At 50.0% G+C, this 22,904-nt stretch overlaps 1 protein-coding gene across 1 annotated transcript; it reads right to left on the minus strand.

The window, feature by feature from the left end:
- Window positions 1–1,751: 1,751 nt before the first annotated feature.
- LOC144097700 (uncharacterized) lies at window positions 1,752–20,903 on the minus strand. The gene is made up of 9 exons (XM_077630345.1): window positions 20,691–20,903; window positions 19,300–19,580; window positions 17,645–17,779; window positions 13,678–13,801; window positions 12,579–12,946; window positions 11,142–11,295; window positions 10,142–10,273; window positions 9,098–9,309; window positions 1,752–1,910 (listed from the first exon to the last, which is right to left on the minus strand). Exons 1-9 carry the CDS (start codon window positions 20,713–20,715, stop codon window positions 1,752–1,754), a joined length of 1,590 nt encoding a protein of 529 aa, XP_077486471.1. The 5' UTR covers window positions 20,716–20,903.
- Window positions 20,904–22,904: the final 2,001 nt, after the last annotated feature.

The following is a 22,904-nucleotide window of genomic DNA, read 5'->3' on the forward strand; positions in this document are numbered from 1 at the left end:
ACCTGCAAATCTGAAGTTATCATTTGCAGCATGAATGATGCTTGCCGCACTCAGCAGTTTACATTACTTTGCTGGCCACTCAACGCGGTATCATAGAGGAGTGCGCGGCATGGACAAAAGGATATTCTTTTCCTGATATAATTCTGAGGATATTGGCCAAATAAATGTGCCAGCTAGAGTGCAGAACCACTAGTGGCGGAAAGACAGATATACAGCGGTTTCGCTTACAAACGGGGCTTTCCGGGCTACGGTCAGAAGCTTACAAACAGAGCGACATAATAATAATAATTGTTTTTTGGGGAAAGGAAATGGCGCAGTATCTGTCTCATATATCGTTGGACACCTGAACCGCGCCGTAAGGGAAGGGATAAAGGAGGGAGTGAAAGAAGAAAGGAAGAAAGAAGTGCCGTAGTGGAGGGCTCCGGAATAATTTCGACCACCTGGGGATCTTTAACGTGCACTAAAATCGCACAGCACACGGGCGCCTTAGTGTTTTTCCTTCATAAAAACGCAGCCGCCGCGGTCGGGTTCGAGCCCGGGAACTCCGGATCAGTAGTCGAGCGCCCTAACCACTGAGCCACCGCGGCGGGTTACAGAGCGACAAAAGCAGAATTTAGTGAAAGGAGCCAATGTTAGAGCAATTGATTTTATTTATTTATGCATACTGCTAATCCCATTTGGGATTGTTGCAGGAGGGCAAAATAGGGTTAGTAATAACAGTTCAAAAAATACATCATTTTGGTGAAGATCGTAAAACAGACAACTAATAGTAAGGGTTGATTTTCTTTTGGATGGTGCGAAGACCGCTGCTTGTTAAGTGTTAAATGGCCGTTTGTATTTTTTCAGCAGCTAATATTTTATTGTTAGGCTGAGAGCACATAAGGGAATGTTTAGCGCATTACTGGGCATTCCTCCGACCACGAGTTTCGCCACTCGGTGTGGCATTCAGTATAAATCGTTTGATGACTTGAGGTTCCATTGTGAACGGACCTTAAGCTGGGCACTTGGCAGAAGACTTGGAAATGCTCTGCGGGCAATCCGAGCGTTGTCCCTTTCGTTCGTGTTGCGGATCTCAACTCCCGTATGCGATCCGGGCCGTTGCCAATGAGTTTGATCACATTAGCACCTCTATTCTGCCCCCTTCACTCAGTACGACTCTCTCTTCCCTCTTCCCCTTCCCACAGAGCAGAGTAGCAAGCCAGCCGCTCAGGCTGAGCGGTCTTTTTGAGCATCTTTTGAGTATTGCATGTAGCCTTTATCATGGGAGACAGGAAAGGATGACGGGTGGCAATAAATCGCCGATCCGTGCTGTTTTAAGACGAGGAATTGTAAGCTCGCGGTTCTCACTCTGGTTCGGTAATGTTCGGTAATATGGTGCTGCGCAATGGCGTTCGTGACGCGTTGCCAACACTGGCGGTGTGCACCCACTGAGAACGAGCGGTCGCACGCCACCGCCGAATCCTTGTAGCGAAATTAACTTGAATGGCACGGCTATCCAGCTCTGCCAGAAATTCTGCGTCACAATTCGTGCGTGGCTACAGGCAACGCAGGGAAAGAAAAAAAAGCCAGTGTTTTTATTTTTTCCGATCGCAGTCAGCACAGCAAGAACCAAAAACTACAAAAAAACTGTCTGTGCCAGTTTGTGCCGCCGCTGTCAGACTACTGGGTGTGCAGTCTTTCTCTGAGGAACAGACTAGTGGGAGGGGCGGCTGCGTCGAATCTTTCTGCCTTGGGAGCTGCTGAGACTTTTCTCAGAAGAGGTACTGCTGGCCGTTCGACCGACCCAGGAATGGGTGCATGCCGAAATCGTCGTCCGAAGTGAACGGACCGCCCCATGCGCCCGGCTGGTAGGGCCAGTCTGCGCCCTGTGGCGAATGCAGCTGCTGCTCGCCTGCCATGGACAGCCCGGGCTGTTGACGCAGAAACCCAGCAGAACACCTGCAAGAACACATAACGCGGTGGTATATATCACTGCTTTTTTGGGAGCACAATGTCTCGAGAAGTAGGAATGAATGAATGAATGAATGAATTAAAACATTATTGATCCACCGAGAGGGAGCCCCAAAATCCCCCGGTCCGGCGCGCAGACGTGGGTCGCAGGTAGGGGAGGTCTCGCAGACTAAGGACTAGCGAAATTACGTTGTTTCTTCACGGCCTCAGCCGCCAGGCGGGTGGTTTGCTGCTGGCTTGAGGGGTACTCGCTCCGCAGAGAAGCTTCCTAGGCTTCTCTACTGGTTTTGCTTAAGCCGGCGCCGTGGGAATTGGCACATTCCCAAATTATGTGATCAAGAGTGCCTTTTTCACACAGGTAGGGTCGAACCTGCTGGAAGTGTAATGCTAATTTAAGCGTGCGCGTCTTGAGTTCTGCTACTTGTGTTGTTTATTAATCGCAGTCATTGTTAGCCGCGTTGCGTCCACTGCCAGACTAAGCCTTATCCCACTAATACCTCATTAGCGCTTGGCTTGCGAATGCTGCGGCTGCCCTAGCTTAGATTGTTAAATGCGTTTCATGGTTATCGCACTCCGGCAAACTGCCCTCCTAAGCCTCGTCTGACTTCGACGCCAGGCCGCTTCTCGTTCGTTTTCTTACTAAGCCTTCGCAAGTGCTTTCGTGCTGTGGTCACTAAAATCTCACTTTGCTATGATCCCACTCAAAGACTCTGCTGAGTAATACAAAGGGGAAACGACATTTCAGTCCAAATGGTGGGAACCCTTTAGCTGGAAATAGGGAGAGTGCGTTGCTGCGCGAGTCGGTCAATCATATCAACAAAGAGTATTGCACAATCTTTGTTAGGGTGCACAAGGGTACTGTATTGTACCTGTTGTGTACCCTCTTCGTCCTGGTTTGTACGTGCACAGTGGCCTTTTTTGTCCTCAGACCATACGGCGGGCAATCATCATCTTTCAATTCCAAATGCTAGTGCGAAGCCTGACAGTTCAGTGTATTTGCGGCCACCGCAGTGCATAGCAACAAAACCCGTTCTCTCTTTTGCGCTCCAGGTGACCATTATTGCTCCTGGCATCTTGATCGTACCCTTGCGCGACCTTTGCGCGTCCCTCTGCGCTGAGACGAACGCGTGTTTGCCTGCTTCTTTCTAAATCAAACCTAGGCCGCCTCGTCTGCTAAGATTAAGGTTATTACGGTCCTACCGTTTGCACCCTCTGTGAATGACTTCACGGAACCTTACCGATACCCCTCAAGTGAAGTGTATGAAAGAATTCACAACGTTCAGAGCCAGATCCAAAGCCTAAGGAACTTGGCAACAGGGAGGGCCCTCCTAAGAAGGCTGAACTATAAGGGGGTCCCGGGACATAGAGGATAGATCGGCAAACATCCCAGACGAAATACGTCGAACCTACCAGGTTAGCCCTATACCCAGGAATATGGATCCAAATCTACACGCAGCCAGAAGACAGGCAAGGGCTGAATATGTAGAGGCGAAGATAGCCACACAAGATCAGGTAGTCTACAATGACGCCACTCTGTACCCGTGGACTCGTAGCCAAAGCATCAAGAAAACGGTATCGGTTGTCACAACAAAGCAAGGTGGCTTCATCAGCGGCGCATCCACGAGAGATGGGACGATAACTGAGGCAGAGGAGATCGCCATAGCTCTAGCGGCAGCCGAGGGTTATCGCACCAACAAATCGCTCACAATCATAACAGATTCCCAAGAAGCGTCTAGACGCTACATGGCAGGAAGAATCAACAAGAAAGCATTAAGGATTCTCTTGAAAACGCAGCGAACCAACGAAAGATCTAACATATGATCTACTGGGTACCAGGACACGCCGAGTCGAATGCAATCTGAAGGCGGACAAGCTAGCTCGCGAGCTTACTATCCGAGCTGGTGCGTCAAACGCCTCGGACGGCCCGGAGATAACGGTAGAGCTCACGTACGCAGCTATCCTCAACCTCATCAAAGGCAGAAGACGCAAATATCCCCAGCCACATCCTCTGCTAACACAATATGAAGCGACATGTTGGAGAAGACTCCAAACAGGAGCCTTCCACAACCTTCACATTCTACATAGATGTATCCGGAGTAGTATAGGGATACATGTCCGTGGTGCGGGGCAACCGCCCCCCCCCCCCCCCCCCCCCGCTGTATCATATCACATGGGAATGCATACACAATGTAGCTTTCCGAGGTAACAAAGAGCCAAATGCGGAGCAGTGGGAGGACCGGCTAGCCAGCAGCCAGCTCAAAGTCCAAAGAGACCTAGTGAGCCACGCATGCCGGATGGCCAGGGAATAAACTTTATTGCTCTAATAAAGGAGTCTTGCTGCTTGCCCGAAGATTGCCGATGTCTTCCAGGCTGAGCGTGGTTGGCGCGTTTAGTCCAAGGCACCACTGTGTGTGTGTGAAAAACTTTATTTCAGGAGGTAGCTTGAGGTAGCCTCCTCCCTGAAATAAAGTTTTTCACACACACACAGTGGTGCCTTGGACTAGGGGCGCCAACCACGCTCAGCCTGGAAGACATCGGCAATCTTCGGCAAGCAGCAAGACTCATTTATTAATGCAATAAAGTTTATTCACTCACTCAGAGCCACAAAGAGTACAGTGGATTTGACAACTCTAGTCAGTGACACCCCAGCCGAACTAAGAGAGAAGTGGGTTGGGTCGTTACACGAACTGTGATAAATATATCACCGGTGGTTTGTTAGGGTGACAGAGGGGAAGGACCTAAGTGGTACGATTGTCCGCGATGAAGTATCAAGCAGCAAATACGGTGGATTTTCTTAGGAACTTGGGTATGTGAGATTCCTTCTGAAGATGAAGGTGTTGGTTTTGAGACGGGTGTGGGAGGGTATAAAGTCAGTCTTACTCAAAAGCTACCGCTGTCTGCACAATGCCTTCAGTCCCCTTTTGGTTTTTATTCGTGCACTGACAAACATATACTGATACAGAGCAAACAATACGTATATACTCAAAGAAAACATTTGACAGAAGTCTGTCTGGTTGGGAAAATTGGGGTCAGTTGCTTCGTCTTACATCCATGGTTTGCGGCCATTGACCCGGAGATATTCAACACGAGGGCTTAAAAAGCCAAGCTGCGCCTCGCCAGTAGTCACACCGTGAAGAAGGGACCGAGCTGGTCCCGAAACGTCGTGTTTTTCAAAAATTAACCTGGTTGGCGTCAGTCATATTTCTACTAAATACGTATATAAGAATAAATGGGCTTGGACAAGGCATGTAGTGCGAAGGTAAAATAACCGCTGGTCCTTGAGGGTAACTGACTGGATATCAAGAGAAGGCAAGCATATCATTGGGTGGCAGAAGGTTAGGTGGCGGATGAGATGAAGTTGCGGGGATATGGTGGCCGCAGCTGACACAGGACAGTGTTAATTGGAGAGATATGGGAGAGACCTAGCCTGCAGTGGGGTGCAGTCAGGCTGACGATGATGAAGGTAATGATAAGCCGACTTACTGGTTAGCAGCGGCCATAGGACGTGGTTGGTTCGCAGCCAGGACAGGTGAGAAGAGCGCAGTTGGGCTCAGGAAGATAGCGCCGCCAGCGTGGCCACCTGGAGTAGCACTGAGCAGCGGGCCGAACGGATGAGCGTCGAAACCGGTCAGAGCCGTGTGGGGGCGCCGGTAGACTATCGGCTGTGTCGCATTGGCTCCATAGTAGGCGTGTGTAGAAGCAGCGGCGGCAGCGGTAGTGGCAGCAACTTGAGGGTACGTCGGGGCTGCTGCGTTGAGCCTCTGTACGTCCCCTGCTGGAGTCGAGCGTCCTGTCTCTGGTCCGATTGGCCTGCCGAGGGTACCACATCATCGTGGTGGACGTCTCACTTCGGTTGCCACTGTCTGTGACACTGCAAACACCGGTGAAGTTTACTGTTTCATGGTGCCGTTATGCTGTAGTATTCTCTCAAAGCTGAACCGCATTTCACATGCTTCCCATACACTTTTCTTGCCACAAGAGCATCGAAAATCGAACCTAAGCATGACCACATAGTGTCTCAGGTTCAATAGATAAGTGGCATAGATACTTTTGTAAAACGCAAAAGCTATAGTTTCCCAAATTATATATTAGCTTCAGGATGATGCATTGTTATGTCCAGCCGAATGGCTTGAACGACTATCATACAAAAGGAAATTGAAGTTTTCACTATGGTGGCCTCGTCGCAGACGCTGTATCGCCATTACCTGCAGATTGGCGCTTGTCTGACTGCTAGACCAAATAGTCGAGAGATTTTGTTTTCACGACGAGATTGTACCCGTTGAACGCAGGCTAATTTAAACGATAGCTGGCATCCTCGGAGACCTCGAAGACATGAACACTCTCAAATTCCGAGCGTGTGGGGGCTGGAGAAAAAATGCTTCGTTCTATTAGGAGCACGGCGAGGGGTAACAGACGCCAGTATAGTAGCGCAAGCCGAGAGCCTGTGCAAATCGATCGTTGAATCAAAGTACAAGTAATAATAATAATAATAATAATATAATAATAATAATTGGTTTTTGGTGGAATGGAAATGGCGCAGTATCTGTCTCATATATCGTTGGACACCTGAACCGCGCCGTACGGGAAGGGATAAAGGAGGGAGTAGCCGGTGCAATATTGTGTAATCTTCACCCAATCGTGGCATAGACGGCGATTTGTTTTTACCTTAACATTTCTACACGCATAAACGCATTTACAACCTTGAATGCAAAATTTTTGGGGCACCAATATTGATGCCACACCGCCGAGTTCACGCAAATAGCGATGGAACAAGAATGAGCACTCGGTGGCGTAGAGAGCAGCGATGGAGTAGAGGTAGAGCGTCCGCCTCGCGCGCAAGAGGACCGCGGCTCGAATCCCGGTGCCGCGCAATTCTCCACCGGGTTTGAAAAAAAAACTCCGCGTGTCGATGGAATTGCATAAGCAGGCATGGGGTGCGGCCTGATCTCAATGACCAGAACCGACAACGCACTCCTTCACCAGACCAGGATTTGGCCGCCCTGGTGTAGTACTTCTCCACAACCTTGTACGAACAAACCGATTAACCCTCGGCCCTCAGTCCCCAGCGGTTGCGGAGCAACCAAGGCGGCGGTCAGAGCTGTGACGCAGCGAAGGGTGCTAAGAATTTCTCGCTCCGCACAGGCCGCCATTGGAATCTGAACCTGAGGTAATAAACGCGTGTTAATGACATCCTAGTCGAAATCAAGAGGAAGAAATGGGCTTGGGCAGCGCATGTACTGCGATGGCAAGATAACCGCTGGTCATTAAGGGTAACGAAGTGGATTCAAAGAGAAGGCTAGCGTAGGAGGGGACGGCAGAAGGTTAGGTGGGCGGATGAGATTAGGAAGCTTGCAGGCATAGGGTGGGCACAGCTGGCAAAGGACAGGGTTAATTGCAGAGACATGGGAGAGGCATTTGCCCTGCAGTGGGTGCAGTCAGGCTGATGATGATGATGATGGTGTCTTTATGAAACGTCCATCGCATACACGGCCGCAGAGGTAGGAATGATGATATAGCTGCCCATGTTGTTCAAGGTAAAGCTTTGAAGAGGTGGACGATCAAGAAGACATAAGAAGAGGAAGATGGGAAAGAACTTTTGTGGCAGTTGCATTCATCTTTTCAGCATCTGAAATTCTCCCCCTTCCGTCCTCTTAGCTCCCTTCATCCTTTCATTTAAAACGACGTTCCTTTCTTCGCAACCACCACCTCACCTGCAGGTAACTTTTAGTGCTCGTTGTCGAAATTGTCGAGCCAACTGGAGAGGAGACTTACTCGCTGCCAAGTGCGGATGACCGGCCATGCCTGGCATTGGGGCGAATGCACCTCCATTCGATGGGTTTGTGGCCGCGCCGGTGCTGAGCGGATCGTGCTGTGTCGGGTGGAACGCTTCGGTTGGGGCCTGGTGACCCTGGCGACATTATGCGAGACACGCGGCTGGTTAGACGCAGTCAAATATATGCGAGATATCTTCTCTTACTGTTTTCCGTTGACACTCACCCACAAAAGCCGGATAATTTGAAGAGAACTACGGTACGGTATGGTACGTATACAGTTGTTCAATTCTATACGCACTGAAGGGTGTAAGGCTGTTCCAGGCCTAACACCTTTTAGGGTGTTCATAAACACCAACACCCTTATGAGGCCCATGAACACTCTTAAAGTGTTCATGAACATTCTAACACCTTAAGGGTGGTCCCGGTGTTGGTGAACACCCTCACAGGGTGTTAGCCCAAGAGCGTTTTTCCTTAAAGAGTGTAAAAGATTAGATGTAGAGTGCACGAAGCTTTCCAGCTGTTTAACGTCGCTGAGCCGTGCGACATGACACTTCTTACGGCACTTCCGTCCCCATATACCCATCAATTACGGTGCCTCCATGTGTGCATGTGCTTGTTTAGTTTCGGTTTCGTTTAATTCTGGTATTAAATGTGCCACAAAGCACTCCACTTATACTTCTAATCATTCATCCACAAGTCGCCTTAAACTACTTTGTGTCAGGCATCCGAAACGCACGCAGGGAATTGTTTTAGTCTGGATTCCTACGTGTTTCACAGCAGCTCGGGCAAGACTAGGTTCATCAGGTGTTCTCGGTTGCTTGCTTTGGCAAGCATGATTTTTTAGACCATAAAATGTGCTATATTGTTTAGCGACTTCCAATGACAGGAATGAATAGTGAATAGATTTGTGCGAATGTCACAATTGAGACTCTGAAGACTACGTGTCACGATGTGGACATATGGTGGCCCTGCTTAATTAACTATCTGGAAGGATGGATTTCTTTTGCGTCTTCAATCTTGGAATATGTTCCTTAAGAATATAGAAGTCTGAAAAAAATCTCACCGCATTGGACATAAGTTCGTAAAGAACATACTGATCGTTGTCAAGGGTCTTCCGGTCCTATCTGTAAGCTCTTTTCAGTGTCATTTTTTTTCGAACGGATGGAATTTATTGACGCTCCACGCCTGTCATTGCTATATGTGCATTATCTGCTTGGGATTAGTTAAAACGATCGAGATTCCCGGAATTAGTGCCCTCCTCCCGCGTCTCCTGCCAGATTAAATCTCCCCTCAAGTTGTTCCATAGCCGTACAAACTTTTCTTGAAAATGTAAACAATGGGCGCAAAGCAGAAGGAGTAGTGTGCATGTGTGCCTGTGGTAGGGGGGCGACTAAGTGCATCTGGCCGGCAACCGCGTCGTGTCGAGCTGGAGCGTGGTGCTGAGGCTGCGCGTCGAAGGGCTGAGCAGGACTCGCCACCGCTGGTGAGGTCTGATGGACTGCCACTTCCGCTGGCAGCAGCAGGGATAGCGACGGTGCCACGGCGGGGGCAGCGGCAGCCGACAGGAGCGGCAACCAGAGCACGGCTGCAGCGATGGTGCAGTTAGACACAGGATGTGCCTTGAAGGACAGAGATGAGGGCGCAGGCAACGTACGGGAGCTGTTCCATCGGCAGTGATAAAACCTTGACTAGAAGGTTCCGCGGGCTCAATTCGGGCTTAAGTTGCCAGCACGCTCATACACTCTAAGCAGAAAGGAGTAAGAAGGGAGTAAGCTGTCCACTAGCACACTCCCTTCTATAAAAGGGAGATAAAGAGGAGTTTGCTTCATTTTTACTCCCATATAGGCGTATTCGGGCTTAGAGCATACCTTGGGGTTTTGAATTTCTATTGTTTCGTGCATTTCTGCACCATTCGATTCAATTGTGCCGCTGTACCTTGAGCACCGATATGCATTCTCATTGTGGTCGCGGTGTTTGACGTGGTAGAGAAGTATTGTGATGCCTGTAGTCTAGAATACCACCTTTTCGCATGCTTCGTGTGCTCCGGACTACCTCACTGCAGAGTCTGCGATGCTGGGTTTCGTTGTGTTGTGTGCTCTTTTTTTACCGCATTTATAGAACGTGAACTTGCACAGCGCACCTTGATGTGCTCTTATAGGCTGCAAGCATAACTTGCATGAAATAGGACGGAAACGTTTCCTGAAAGAGCCTTGAGCTGCATGCTTTCTGAGGAACGAATGCTTTTTGGTGATCGGGCCACTGAATCCGCAGCACCGTTGTGCGCCTAAAGACGCTCACATATTGCGCGTACGAAATTCTGTGGGGCCCCGAAAACTCCGCGATGTTATCCAGGCATTGGCGTAATATTAGACGGGGCATTGCGCTGTATCGTATATGACAGGAAAAACAGCGCTCACGTGTGGTGGCCAGTCCCGACGCCGTTTGGGGGGCAGCAGAAGCTTGTGTAGAAGAATCCGGGAACCACCCCTGCGGCTGGGTGCCGTCTCCAGCCACACACGACGTGGAAGGACAGTGCGTTTGTGCGCAGGCTGCGGACACAAGGGATGAAAGGTGTGGTGCTTTTACGAGACCTCCGAAGTGTTCTCTCGAACCTTCCTTAGATTCCCGAGACCGTACCTGCTGTCCTTCCGAAAGCGCACCCATCATAGCTGCACTTGGGGTTACACCCTGAGAAACGCTTGATGGTGGTGGATGCTTACAAAGAATTTATTACCGTATGGCAGAGATTCGGCCTAGCTGCACACCACACGCAGTGACGCTGAGGAAAGTGCGAGTCATGACTAGCACTCGGTCATTATCATTCCTTTTTGTCCCGTAAGGCGCGTAGTCCCGTCTTCATACTCTCTACCCTGTGGCTGGAAGTTTATTTACAGGAGGACGTCTTAGCGTAGCGTTGCCGAATTCGTAGGCAAGGTGTGAGGGAAAGGTTTTAGCTTGCACCTATTGTACGGTAGAAGGCATTGTATGCCGTCCACCGTCACCGCTTGCCACGGCCACCAACCGCCAGAGCACATGGACAGGCTGCAATAACGGGGATAGGTGCATGCCACCTGTGGCCGTGTGCTGTATCATTACTGCTGCCATCAGCGGTAGCAGCGCACCTGCGACACCACGGGCATGCGCCATTTCCTTCCAAGCTCGATAACGGTATAGCGGTATACGCGAAACGTTCCGCTAATTGCACTTACACAAGATTACCCGTGCGTGTCTAGCGCCCGACAGCAGGGGTAACTACGGAGGCATGCGGCAATGCCATGCTAAAACTGTAATTGGAAAGCGTTCTGTTCAACGTGATAGTTCCTCAATGAATGAAATAACAGCCACGAGTTTATAGCTGCTTGGTCGGCGCTTTGTGTTCGCGCAGCTTGGCGCTGCAGTTTGGATAAACGGACTTACGCACGGCCGCGCAGTCTCTACCGCAGGACACCAACGACATCCGCGCATCGAACTGATGCGTTGCTGGAGCTGGGAACTGCGACGCATGAGGGGCGGCGCTTCCGTTGGTAGCATCACGCTGTTGCGCTGGCTGGGCAGCAAGGCGCCGCTGCTCCTGCAAACAAAGGTTCAAAAGCAATCGGTCAGGTGATCGATCGCTGAACTGATACGCTCTCTATATAAAATCATGAGGTCATGAGGAGGGTGAAAGCGGGTGGGTGGCGGGTGAGACCCGTAGGTGGCAGACGCATTTTTGCAGGGAGATGCATCTCCGCGCACCCAAAAGAGGGTGCTACGGAGGAGGCACCTTAGGGGCCCTGTCTGCTCCGATCCACCATGGACCCTGGGGGATGGAGGTTTCGGACACACAGATGATGACTCTTTCGCCGAAACATAACTATGCTGCCAACGCAGAAAAGGATGAACAGGTCGATAGCATTTTAACCCTATTGCGAACTTGCAGCACTTTTTTTGCAATCGGTCAAGAGAGTAGTGAGGGCGTGTCTTAGAGGACTGTATCAACTCCCCTTAACCGCTGCCCTTCATGTAAATGTAGCAAGCAGTCATCACCTTAAGGTGATCCGTGGAGGTACCGTTGTCGGCACACCTTTTGACAGTTCACTGAAGTCCCAGGCGGACTCAAGAGAACGAAGAATCTGGTTGGTTTCATTTATTGGGTTGAACATCGCAAAGTGACACGGCGGGGAAAGGGCAACGTCCGCAGCGCACTCTGGGAAGCAAGAGCACATCTGGCGGTACGCTGCCACGTGATCAGCTGCCATTTTAATTGGCGAGTGGCCTGTTGCTGCTGCACTGTCGTCCTATGCCGGCGGGGGCAGGTCAGCTGCGCGGCCTGTCCGAATTAACGGTTAAGTACGCATCAGTGCGCGTAACAGTTAAGTTACTTTAGCGTTTCCTTTCTGCAGATGCACCTTACTTTGATGGACCTTCTAATATATATGCGCTGCGGTGACTCAGCGGTTAGGGTGCTCGACTACTGATGCGGAGTACCCAGGTTCGCACCCGGCTGCGGCGTCCGCGTTTCGATGGAGGTTAAAGGCAAAGGCGCCCGTGGGCTGTACGACGTCAGTGCACGTTAAAGATCCCCAGGTGGTTGAAATTACTTCGGAGCCCTCCACTACGGCGCCTCCTGCTTCCTTTCTTCTCTCAGTCCCTCTTTTATCCCTTCCCCGGAGCGGTTCAGGTGTCCAACAAGATGCGATATAGATACTGCACCATTTCCTTTTCTAAAAAAATAAATAAACGAAAGGTTCGGATTAAGTAAGTTCGAATAGTCCAGATTCCACGGTACGACCATATACGTGTGGATTAAACCTGGTCTAACTTCAACCCCGTGGCCATTTCGTTCCGGCATGAGCAGTAACTCCTGCTGCTCACGTCAAAGGCCGCGGAGGGCCGCGAAGTCGTCGCCATGGCCTGGACGAAAGCCGTGCGCCTTGGCGCCGCCGTGGTCGTCTGCTTCGGCGTCTTCCTCGTCTGCCGGGGCGCGATGTGGGTGGCGCTTCGGGTCCTGGTAATTCCCCCGGCGGCCGCGCGACGCCGGCGGCGCTGCATCGTCAGACGGCGCTTGGCGCTGCCCGCCTCTTTACTGTCTTTATCCTGCTCATGCGACGATGCGCCGCCGCTCTCCTTGGCGGTGACAGCCGGTGGCTCCTCGATGCCCTTCATCAGTTTGGCGGCGATCTGCTTGGCCCGGCGCTCCTGCTCCTTGCGGTGGCGAGCGTCGAGAGGGTTGTACACGTAGTCTGCGCGCAACAGTGATGTCTATGCTTGTTGCAATTGAAGTCCTTCAGGCGACAAAGAGGAGAACATAAGATTGAGTAAGACTAACAGCGATGCGATGCTTTGAAATGTTTGTTAAACAGTGTTTCTGCCACCCAACACGAGTCGACAGGACTTTCACGTCTTTCTCATCCACAGGACACACACTTCTAATGAACTGAAAAGATGAAATAGTTTGCGGAAATGGGTGTAGCTTGTGTAGGAACGAAGAAATGCGCTGTAGAATAAGAGTTCACTATTCAAGGCGCCTCACAACGTGCTTTCGCTGACTGCGCAGTTTTCGCGTTGGAACCCGTTCCTATACGCGCTCTGTTCCTCTACATAGCGCGCTGAATTCTATACAGGTGCAAGCCTGGCGCGGTGTGCACGATCCGCGACGAGTCATGCGGTGAGCGTTTTGCGCCCCTCGTGCCTTGTAGGTGTCGTATACGTGCACTTATCTTCCTTCGCACAGGCAACACCGTGGAGCGGCGGCATGCGATCTACTTCCAGTTATGCACATGTATCATTCTGACGCCTGCGTACATTACGAAGGATGGCAAGGGATCCAGAGAGACACGTCATCAGACAAACTGCAGCCTATGAAGTAAACGGCCGTGCGTACACACAAAATTAACCGCACAGGCCGCTCAATTTCGCAATTTGATGTCATTGCTCTAGGCCCTGCGGACAGCCGCAGCCAGTCTTCACTGACCCGGGTACTTCTTGCGATGCTTGGCGGCCTCCAGTGCCGCCTTGCGCCGGTAGAGGTCCTTGTCGGCGGCGCTGAGCGCCAGCCACATCTTGCCCAGACGGGTGCTCACGATCTGGTTGTTTTCCTGCACCACGGTGCCATCACGGCGTATACCAGCACGGCGAGAAGTATACAGGGTGTTTCAAAGAAGGCTTTACACAATTTTTAATTACACGCTTTTTGAGTTATAAGAGCGTTTTTTACGGCATAGCATTGTCGGCGGTGCAGTACATCACAGTAGAGTCCGTACTTGCTAGATGGTTAAATAATATTGAATAGTAAACTTTTAACTATTACTGTTAGGTTCCTTAATTATTTATAGACGTGTAGCGCGCCGTAGGAAAAAATTCATATCAGTTTTTAGAATTTCGAAAACGCGGTTACCCTCGGGTTGGGGCCCAAAAATTCTAATACATCGCGACAAAATGCACACCCTTTCGAAGAGGTTAAAGGCAAAGCAACCGCTTCCGTGCACGTAAATCGTCGAAATAGCCAAACTTTGTTCTGACGTACTACACCGCTGACTATGCTATGCCAAAAAAGCACTCTTCTAACTCAAAAAACCTATTTCTAAAAAAAAATGTGAAGTCTTAGGTGAAATACTCTATATACGGGTTCCTCTGTGCCACGGCTGGCAACCAGAAACCATCAGAAAATATTATATCAGGGCTGGAACTAAGCAACGATCCCTCTCTTTTGATTCAATTTCACTCTTATCGCCAAGCAAGCCAACACCCTTATTCGCTAGGCGCAGAGCGCAGTCCTTTCCTGCACAAAATACCAAGACGTAACGATTGCCTTTTATGTAGCGACTCATCGACCCTGGCGTCATCTTTTGTTTGCTTTGACCTGAAATGAACACTCTCTGACGCTTATATTCTTTTACGGCTACTCCGACACTCTCCAACATGGCAAGTGACCAGTCGCTTACCGTTAAACAACTTATCACTCCTGGTCCACGAGTGTTCTTTGCTACGAATCTGTAATGCAGCTTACTAATTCCCCCCAAAAATGAACTTTCACGCACGGGGACGAAATTTATCCTATTTTATCTGAGTTTATGTCTCAAATTAAACTATACTGAGGTTATTTGAACTTTCTATCGCCAAATTTTCGCCACTTAGTAGTTTTTAAATGGCCACTCACCTGGATGATTATGGGACTTCCACAATCCCACTAAAGACCCTGATTGCATCCACTCATATGAGTGTTAGGTCCGCCTCATAGCATCGAGTTCAAAGGTCATTACTCCTTCGTTACTATTAACTGAACACCCTGGTGACAAGTCGCATAATGTACCAGCTCCCTTTAATTTCCCCCTCGGTATCGCAGCTGGAACGCCTTGAGGTTTTGCACAGAATGGGACTAAGGAGGGCTCTCGGCGTTCCGCAGGCTGCTCCAAACAATGCAGTACTGTATGAGTCTCAATCGAAACCTCTTCGGCTAGCCGCTTCACAAAGACTTTTGCTGCAAATTGGCCGCCTCAGAGAGACTGTTGCCGGGAGAGCGCTTCTACAGCGCCTTCGAAAGAGATCTGAGTCCCGGGCGTACTTGGCTTTAAATACTCTTCGTTCTCTGGGTCTCGACCTTCGAGATCGACCTAAGACGTTGAAGCCACCTTGGTCCTTTCCGAGCCTCGATTGTTTCTTGACAATTCCCCACGTTCGCGCTAAGCGGAATTCTCCTTTAGCGGCAATGCGTTCGCTCGTACTGGAACATCTTGAGACCGAATATGCCAGTCATCTTCAAATTTTTACAGACGGCTCTGTGGACAAGGTCAGAGGATCTAGTGCAGCTGCTTTTCATATTCCCTCTTTGAAGTATGATTGGTCTGTTCGTTTTACTAAAGTCGTGTCCTCCACAATGACCGAAAGCGTTGCCATTGAGGCAGCTCTAAAGAAGCTACGGTGTTGTACGCCTCAACCTACTGTCATAATTACGGATTCAAAATCTGCCCTTCAAAGGTTAGAGTACGGGTTCCCCACTGATACCTTGAGTTTTAGATCCCTACGTTTGGTGCAGAATCTACATAGCAAAGGCTTCTCTATACGCTTTCAATGGGTGCCCTCGCACATAGGTGTCTTAGGCAACGAGATAGCAGACAACCTCGCCCATACAGCTCTCTCCGGGATTCTAGTACATGGAGTCCCTCATGAAGTCAAGCAAATGTTCAGAGATGTGGTGTTGTGCCACTTCAGTTCTTTGTGGAGCTCTCCTCATCAGCCATGTGTGACCAAGGGGCTCAAAAGGTACCAAGCCACTTTGCTGCACCGCGTTCGCACGGATTCTGCTCGTACGCCGGCGTGGATGTATAAGACTGGCCTAGCGTTGTCACCATTGTGTTCAACGTGTGGTGTGTGTGGTGACATAGAATATTACCTCTTGTGCTGTACTTTGTACAACGCGGAACGGGCTGTGTTATTCGGATCCCTCAAGAAGGCAGGAGTTCCTCACAGTTCTCTTCAGGACATTGTTTTCCCGCGCGGGAGCCAGTCGAGTAGAAGGGATGCTTCTCGCCTTCTTCTACTTTACCTGCAGGACACGGATTTGGCCTCCACATGGTGACCTCAGGAGTGTCTATTTGGGTTTTTGCGGACAATGTTTCTGTGATTTCTATTTAAGTGTCGCTACGGTGGAGCAATTGCCGGCAGCAACTGCAAGGCTAATCCCACCGGTAGTTTACAACCACTCAACTCAACTCAACTATTAACTGAACTGCAGTTGCGAAGACAGCGAGCTATAAACGACGCTGCACAGGGATGTGGGATTAACTTGTATCTGGTAGTTCAGCTGATTGGAAGTACAGTGAAGGAGGCATAAACTCATGCGGAACAACACCTTCATTTCATCCAAAAGCAGCTCGAATTTGCGCCCCTTCAAAAACAATATAGGGTGCGCTCTTTAGAGCTTCTAATAGTAGGGCGGTAAACGCGAGTTTCCTGCCTGTCTTTCTTTGCGGCTAAACGCTCGCGTGCTCATCTTGTTCACAAGAAATGCAATATTTTACCAAGTCATGAGAAAATCAATCGCTAAAGAACAGGATGCGCGGCAATAACGAGTTTGTCCATAAACAGAAGTGTTGTGGCATCAATATCGTCAGTGTACTGCTGAGACCTTGTCAACCCTTTTCGTTTCGAGTGTGGGCGGCGTGCTTCCAAAAATGCACGACGACGAGGAGAGAATGACACATATACAGCGCTTCCTTGCCCGCTCTTAATGAATTTTTCAATATTCAAATTTTTGTTGTTTGTGTTTTTAGTTCTCTCAAATAGCTCGTTCCTCGTGTACGCACGTTTGCATAATATACGGTTGTCCTAAAGCAAATGGTAAATTGTGGAGTTCAATGTCCCGAAGTGACACTTTGCCTGTGAGAGATGCTGGAGCTTAGGGCTCCGGAATAATTGTGAACCCTGGGGTTCTTTGACGCGCTCTGATACAGCACGTCAAGTTAAGGGCAGCTAGCGAGCTATGGAAAGAAAAATGATAGGCGTAACGTTCAGAGACCGGGAGAGGGCAGAGTGGGTCAGTGATCGAACACGAGTTAATGACACACTAGTCGAAATCAACAAGAATAAATGGGCTTGGGCAGGGCATGCAATGCGAAGGCAAGATAACCGAGGGCCCTTGCGAGTAACGGAGTGGATTCCAAGAGAAGGCAAGCGTAGTAGGAGGCGGCAGAAAGTTATATGGGCGGATGAGATTAAGACGCTTGCGGGGAATAAGGTGGCCGCAGCTAGCACAGCGCAGGGTTAATTGGAGAGATATGGGAGAGGCCTTGGTTTTGCCGTGGACGTAGTTGGGTTGATGATCATGATGATGATAATGTTGATGATGATGATGACATAGGTCAGCACACGGACGGCGGCCGGGATTTAAACCGCGGTGGGGATACGGTTGTTATGCACACAGTATATAGCTATATACCCACGTTTGGGTTCTGGGCGGCGACCAGACGCCTCTTCTCCTGGGCGAACAGCATGAAGGCGTTGGGCGGGCGAGGGATGCGCGAACGCAGATCGTAGCTGTGCTCCCGGCTCGTAGGGTTCGGCTCTCCGAGCTCGCCCTGCGCGGAGGAGCACACGAGGGGGTTGTGAAGGACAGCGACTGCGAAAAGTAAGCACAGACTGGCAAGAATCGACCAGGATCGGAACAGGCAAATATGACGCCGAGATAGCTCACTATGAACGATAGTTTGCGGTTGTGACGGCGTGCCTTGTCTCTTAATTCTATTCCTGCACTGTGAACTTGCCAGTTGAAACAAACAAACAAAAAAACCACTGGAGCTCAGGCAGCAGACAGCATTAGTTGGGTAAGATGGATTGGCAACATGATTTCACATCTGAAAGAAATACCTGTTGGGGACGCAGTACCACTGGGTGCTACCAGGAGGCTAGCACACAGCAAGGGAAAAAGTCGTGAGCTCTTCACGAGCACTCCTTGCATACTCCATCGTTAATAAGGCGAAAGCCTTTAATGGCTCATACTCGTGGTGCCCGTCCGTTCGAGACACTCTTCAAGTCGATAAGAAAAAAATATTTTTGCTCGATGGGATTCAAACCACCATCCTTCCGTTCGACAGCTGAGCGTGCTAACGACTACGCTACTTCCTGCCAACGCATATGTAGTTCTCCTTGTCTAGGACGCTGGACTGAGTTTGCAGAAAGGCGTCGAATCAGATGGATGCCTCCCAGATGCCTCCAGTGTATCCAGTGTTTAAGATTGTGTACCTAATTAACATCTTAGCCACACATCAGTGACACAAGCAGCAACACTGCGCTAAAGGCTTTCGCCTCACCGCACTTTAGGTCAACAAAGTGCCCCCTTGATTTTTTTTTGTTCTACGCTCCAGCGAGTATAACTAGTCTAGAAATCCAGTGTCCTCCAGTCGTGTTCTTGTCTGCTTCACTGTTATGAGTCAAGCCTATACATGCATAGGGCGTTCTTTGTACGTGTCCGCAAAGAAACGGTCGTAATTTGCCGGAATCAATTAGTTTGAGCCAAACTTTGACCAGCCGACTGCTAATGCAATCGATAAAGCAAGCGACCAACTATGCTACCAGCGATTTCATTCAGTTCTTAACAATGATTCAAATCAGTCACTGACATGAATTATGGGGAAGGCCCAACAAGCAGCTTTTAGTGGAGCCTGCCTCACACACCCCTGCTTACAGTCGTCAATTCTACGCTTACCTTGCCGGCCGCAACCGTCGATAGGCCGTCTGGGTCTACGGTGACCAGTGACAATTTCATCCAGGTTTCAATCGGACATTGTGTAAGTACGAATTAGGAAGAATGTTTAAAAATACCCTGAGTGACATTGAAGTTACGCAGCCATCCCTGACATCAATTGTTTCCCTCCTTCGGTAATATTCTTTGGTACTGGTGTTTTCTCTTGCTACTAATTTTACATCAACCTGCACATGTTCATTCGTGCTTTGCCATCGTGTTGAGTTTTATAGTTTGTTCTCCTGCCCTGCTAAAATCTCCAAAATTTAGGCTTGAAGAATAAATAAATAAATAATCTCTCTGCATAAAGTCTGTGCATTAAGATCCAGTAGACGCAGTCGTCGATTTTGTGCTTACCATGCTGGAAGCTGACGTCGATGGACTGCCTAGGTCGGCTGTTGGTACGAGGTTGGACGGTGGCTGCTGTCCATCGTTTTTTACCGGGGCAGCAGTAGTAGTAGTAGTGGCAGCAGCAGCAGCAGCAGTAGAAGTAGCAGCAGTCTGAAGTGGCTGCTGACTCCCTACTCCGTGGGGTACGACGCAAGACGCAGCGTCCATACACTCGCATCCGTCGCACGATGGGCTGTCCACCACAGACTCATCGTCATGGTCTTCCAGGAGTAGACAGTTGTGGACGTCTGCAAGACGTGTGCCAACAGGCGCGCTGTAAGCATAGCTGTATTTTGCCTGGTTCAGCAGCGACAGTTGTAAATGTGACTTCCTGCGTGGTAGACTGCGTCGGTCGGACTATACGTCGTAACGCATAACTCCAGAATCTACTTGCTGCTCATAGGAAACTATCTGGGTGGGCCTTGATGAAAGACGACATGCATATGGGATTCTTCGAGTGGTTGCTAGGAATGGGGATAAACAGTGGGTCGGATATCTCGTTGTCTGACTCCATAAAAAAGCGAGTGCACAGCACCTTTCAAGAAGAACCGTATACAGGCACGACGCAGCAGTCAATAGGCTCGATATTTGCTGGCTCGATAAAAAGCGGAGGGGCCTGTGGCAGTGAGGTTTAAGTCAGCAACGTTTACAAAATAAAAAAAGGTTAAAATCGTTGCTAAATATGTTCATTGCGATCCAATGCGCGTTGAGAAACGAACAGATCGCGGAACCAGCGAGAAAACACGATCATAAGTAGGAGGAGGACACAGAACGGCGTCGTCGGTGTCCTACTCGGTGTGGTCGTGTTTTATCGTATACTTTTCACCATGCCCGAGTTAAGATAACTATCCCGCGGTACCGTTCAAAATATAAGCCGGTATAGCTTGTTCATGCACCTCAACCTCATTGGTGGGAGATGTGCACGTCCGGCTGGTTTTGTTCATTCTTCCTGAGGTATTTAGCTCAATCTCCTGTTCACCCCTTGGTTTTCTGGCAAAATTAGATATCCGCCGCTGTGGCTCAGTGGCTGTGGCGCTCGGCTGCTGAACCCAAGGTCGCGGGATGGAATCCCTGCCACGGAGAGTGAATTTTCATGGAAGCGAAATGTAAAGACGACCGTTTGCTGTGCGACGTCCGTGCAGGTTAAAGAACCCCAGGTGGCCGAAATTAATCATAGTTCTCCACTATACGGCGCCTCTCATAATCTAAATATACCGCCTTGGTGCATTAAGCCCCACATACTATACGATACCATCTCCTCAATCGCCCCCTACAAGCGATGCCCACTAATCCGTCCCTAGTATGTCACTGTCCACACTTTCTGTCCAGCTGGGGCAGCAGCATGCAACGGCTCTTACGTGGGCGCAAATCAGGCGTCGTCATGGGGAAAGAAGCGTGGTGGCAGCGCCTGTCCCGGCGGCAGCCCAGGAAACAGTCCCGCCTGCGGGCTGCTGGAATCCGGCGGCGTCCACGGGCTACCGAACAGTCCCACGAGGAGGTCCCGACGGAGCCACGGTCAATGGCGGCGCAGAATCGAGCGTCGCCGACGAACGTGACGCGCGTGCCGGGTGAGAAATACGACCGCGCGATTCTTCTTCGCCTTTCCTTCCTTTTTTGCGATTCTTCTTATCATTAGCATTATTTCTCATGCGAGAAGGCTTCTTGCCACTTGCATTTCGTGATCTCTTTGGAGGCACCGAAGACGCATTAAAATAATTCACGTCCTCATGTTCTAATGCAGGAGTTAAGAAACATATTTGTATAAAGTGTTATTTGTACAAAGCAACGCAACCATTGTTTCTTTGTGTTTTGCTTCCGCCCTGCCTGGAAGCGATGCGCCACTGACCCGGCAGGTGGCTGTTTGAAACACAGCCACCGGCTGCTCTTCGCGAGCAACCTTTCGCAACCAATCATTAATTGAACTGCCACCTGCTACGGTGGGCAGTTTGCTCACAATGCTGTGGGCAGGTTTTTATGACGTCGCAAAGTCACGTCAGGGTGGCCCACGTGGCCACCCATTTGTCGCACACAGCGCCAACGACGACGACGCCGAATTTTCTGCATAACGAGAGCCTTAATGCTATCCCCTTATAATTGTGTTTACACCGCATGCTCTGAACTGTTCTTCCGTGATATCCTGAAGCGACAAAACTCATACAGCCCATGGTATGGCAGAAGGAGCGAGATGATAGCTTCCACCCTCTCTGGCCTCCACAAGGCGTACAATGGCCAGTGGTAACTCACCACTCGCCCACCGCAAAATACCCACCTGGACACCAAGCTGTTTTTATGACTAGGCTTTTGTATTTACATTGTATTTGCTTTTGTATTTGTATTTACATTATGTACAAGTGGTTATGAAAGCGGTGAAGAGAGCGCAGAGACTGGTCTTGCAAGAGCCTACATCGCAAGACCACGCGGGTATACACTACACGTCCATGACGAGTCCACCACGAGTCTACCCTTTTGCGTATGGCGCAGGCCTTCTGAACCAAGGGCGCACCCCAGTATCCCTAGAAGTCCCTAGATCGAGGCCAGCTCTTGCACATGCTGGTGGTCATGTCGGGGTAGAGAGGAGGCCAGCGCACGGGTCTGACTGACTGAAAAAATTTATTTTCAAAATTTATACAGGGAGCTAGTGGAGCGGTCCTTAAGGGTCCGTTCCTTACAAATGCTAGGTGTGCTGCTCATTACAGCAGTCCATTGGCGGTAGCTGCTGCTCGGGCGCGCCCGACCAAGGCCTTTTGGCTCGCCAGGTCAGAGCAGCCGAGCAGGGCCGCCTCCCAGTCCTCCCGGGCAGGGTTGAGGATAGGGGGAAGATGCGGAGTTGATTGGCATGCCCACACCATGTGGTAAATGTCCGAAGACCTCTCCCTGCAGTGCACTCCACTGTGCACGCAGGGTCGAAATGTTTGATTACTGCCGGGCACAGAAGTGCCGCGCCAGATGGAACGTGAAGCGCACGTATAGGATATTCTTGGCGCGTGTTGGATGCAGTGTTCTCGCGAAGTCTAGCGAGGAAAATGGTAATGAAAATTGGCTTTCGGGGAAAGGAAATGGCGCACTATCTTTCTCACCAGCGCCTCCTCCTCCTCTATTAGAGGAGGCGCTGGTCCCACATATCGGCGGACACCTGAACCGTGCCGTAAGGGAAAGGATAAAGGAGGGAGTGATAGAAGAAATGAAGAAAGAGGTACCGCAATGGAGCCTTGCGAGGATGGACGGATGGAAACAAAATTTATTAGATGAGAAAAAAAATCTTCCGAAGGGGTGAAGAAATCCGGTTGGTTTCAACGGAAGAGATTTCCGACGTTGGCAGTCACGGCATGTTTTTACGTAGGCCCGCACCGATGGAAGTAACCTGGGCCAATAATACTTTTGTTTAATCCGCGCTACTGGGCGACTTACTCCGAGATGGCCGGCGGAGGGCGCATCATGATAGGCACTCAAAATCTCTGGTCGCAACTGGGATGGTACGACAAGCAGGAACGCTTCTTTGTTGCTGGCGAAGTTGCGCTTGTAGAGAACGCCAGATTGTAAAGTGAAGGTGTAGAGCCCGCGACGAAAAACAC

The sequence above is a fragment of the Amblyomma americanum genome, chromosome 7 (genome assembly GCF_052857255.1).
Source record: "Amblyomma americanum isolate KBUSLIRL-KWMA chromosome 7, ASM5285725v1, whole genome shotgun sequence".
In the NCBI taxonomy this organism is placed as follows: domain Eukaryota; kingdom Metazoa; phylum Arthropoda; class Arachnida; order Ixodida; family Ixodidae; genus Amblyomma; species Amblyomma americanum.

Bases quoted from the DNA above. Each gene is read 5' to 3' on its own strand.
- LOC144097700 (XM_077630345.1), bottom strand. From the start codon at position 20,715: ATGACGACGCCTGATTTGCGCCCAC. The intron at 10,274-11,141 runs GTAAGTCCGTTT...TTGTGTCCGCAG, and splicing joins TAGAGACTGCGCGGCCGTGC to CCTGCGCACAAACGCACTGT. The intron at 1,911-9,097 runs GCACACATGCAC...CTGCGTCAACAG, and splicing joins TAGTCGCCCCCCTACCACAG to CCCGGGCTGTCCATGGCAGG.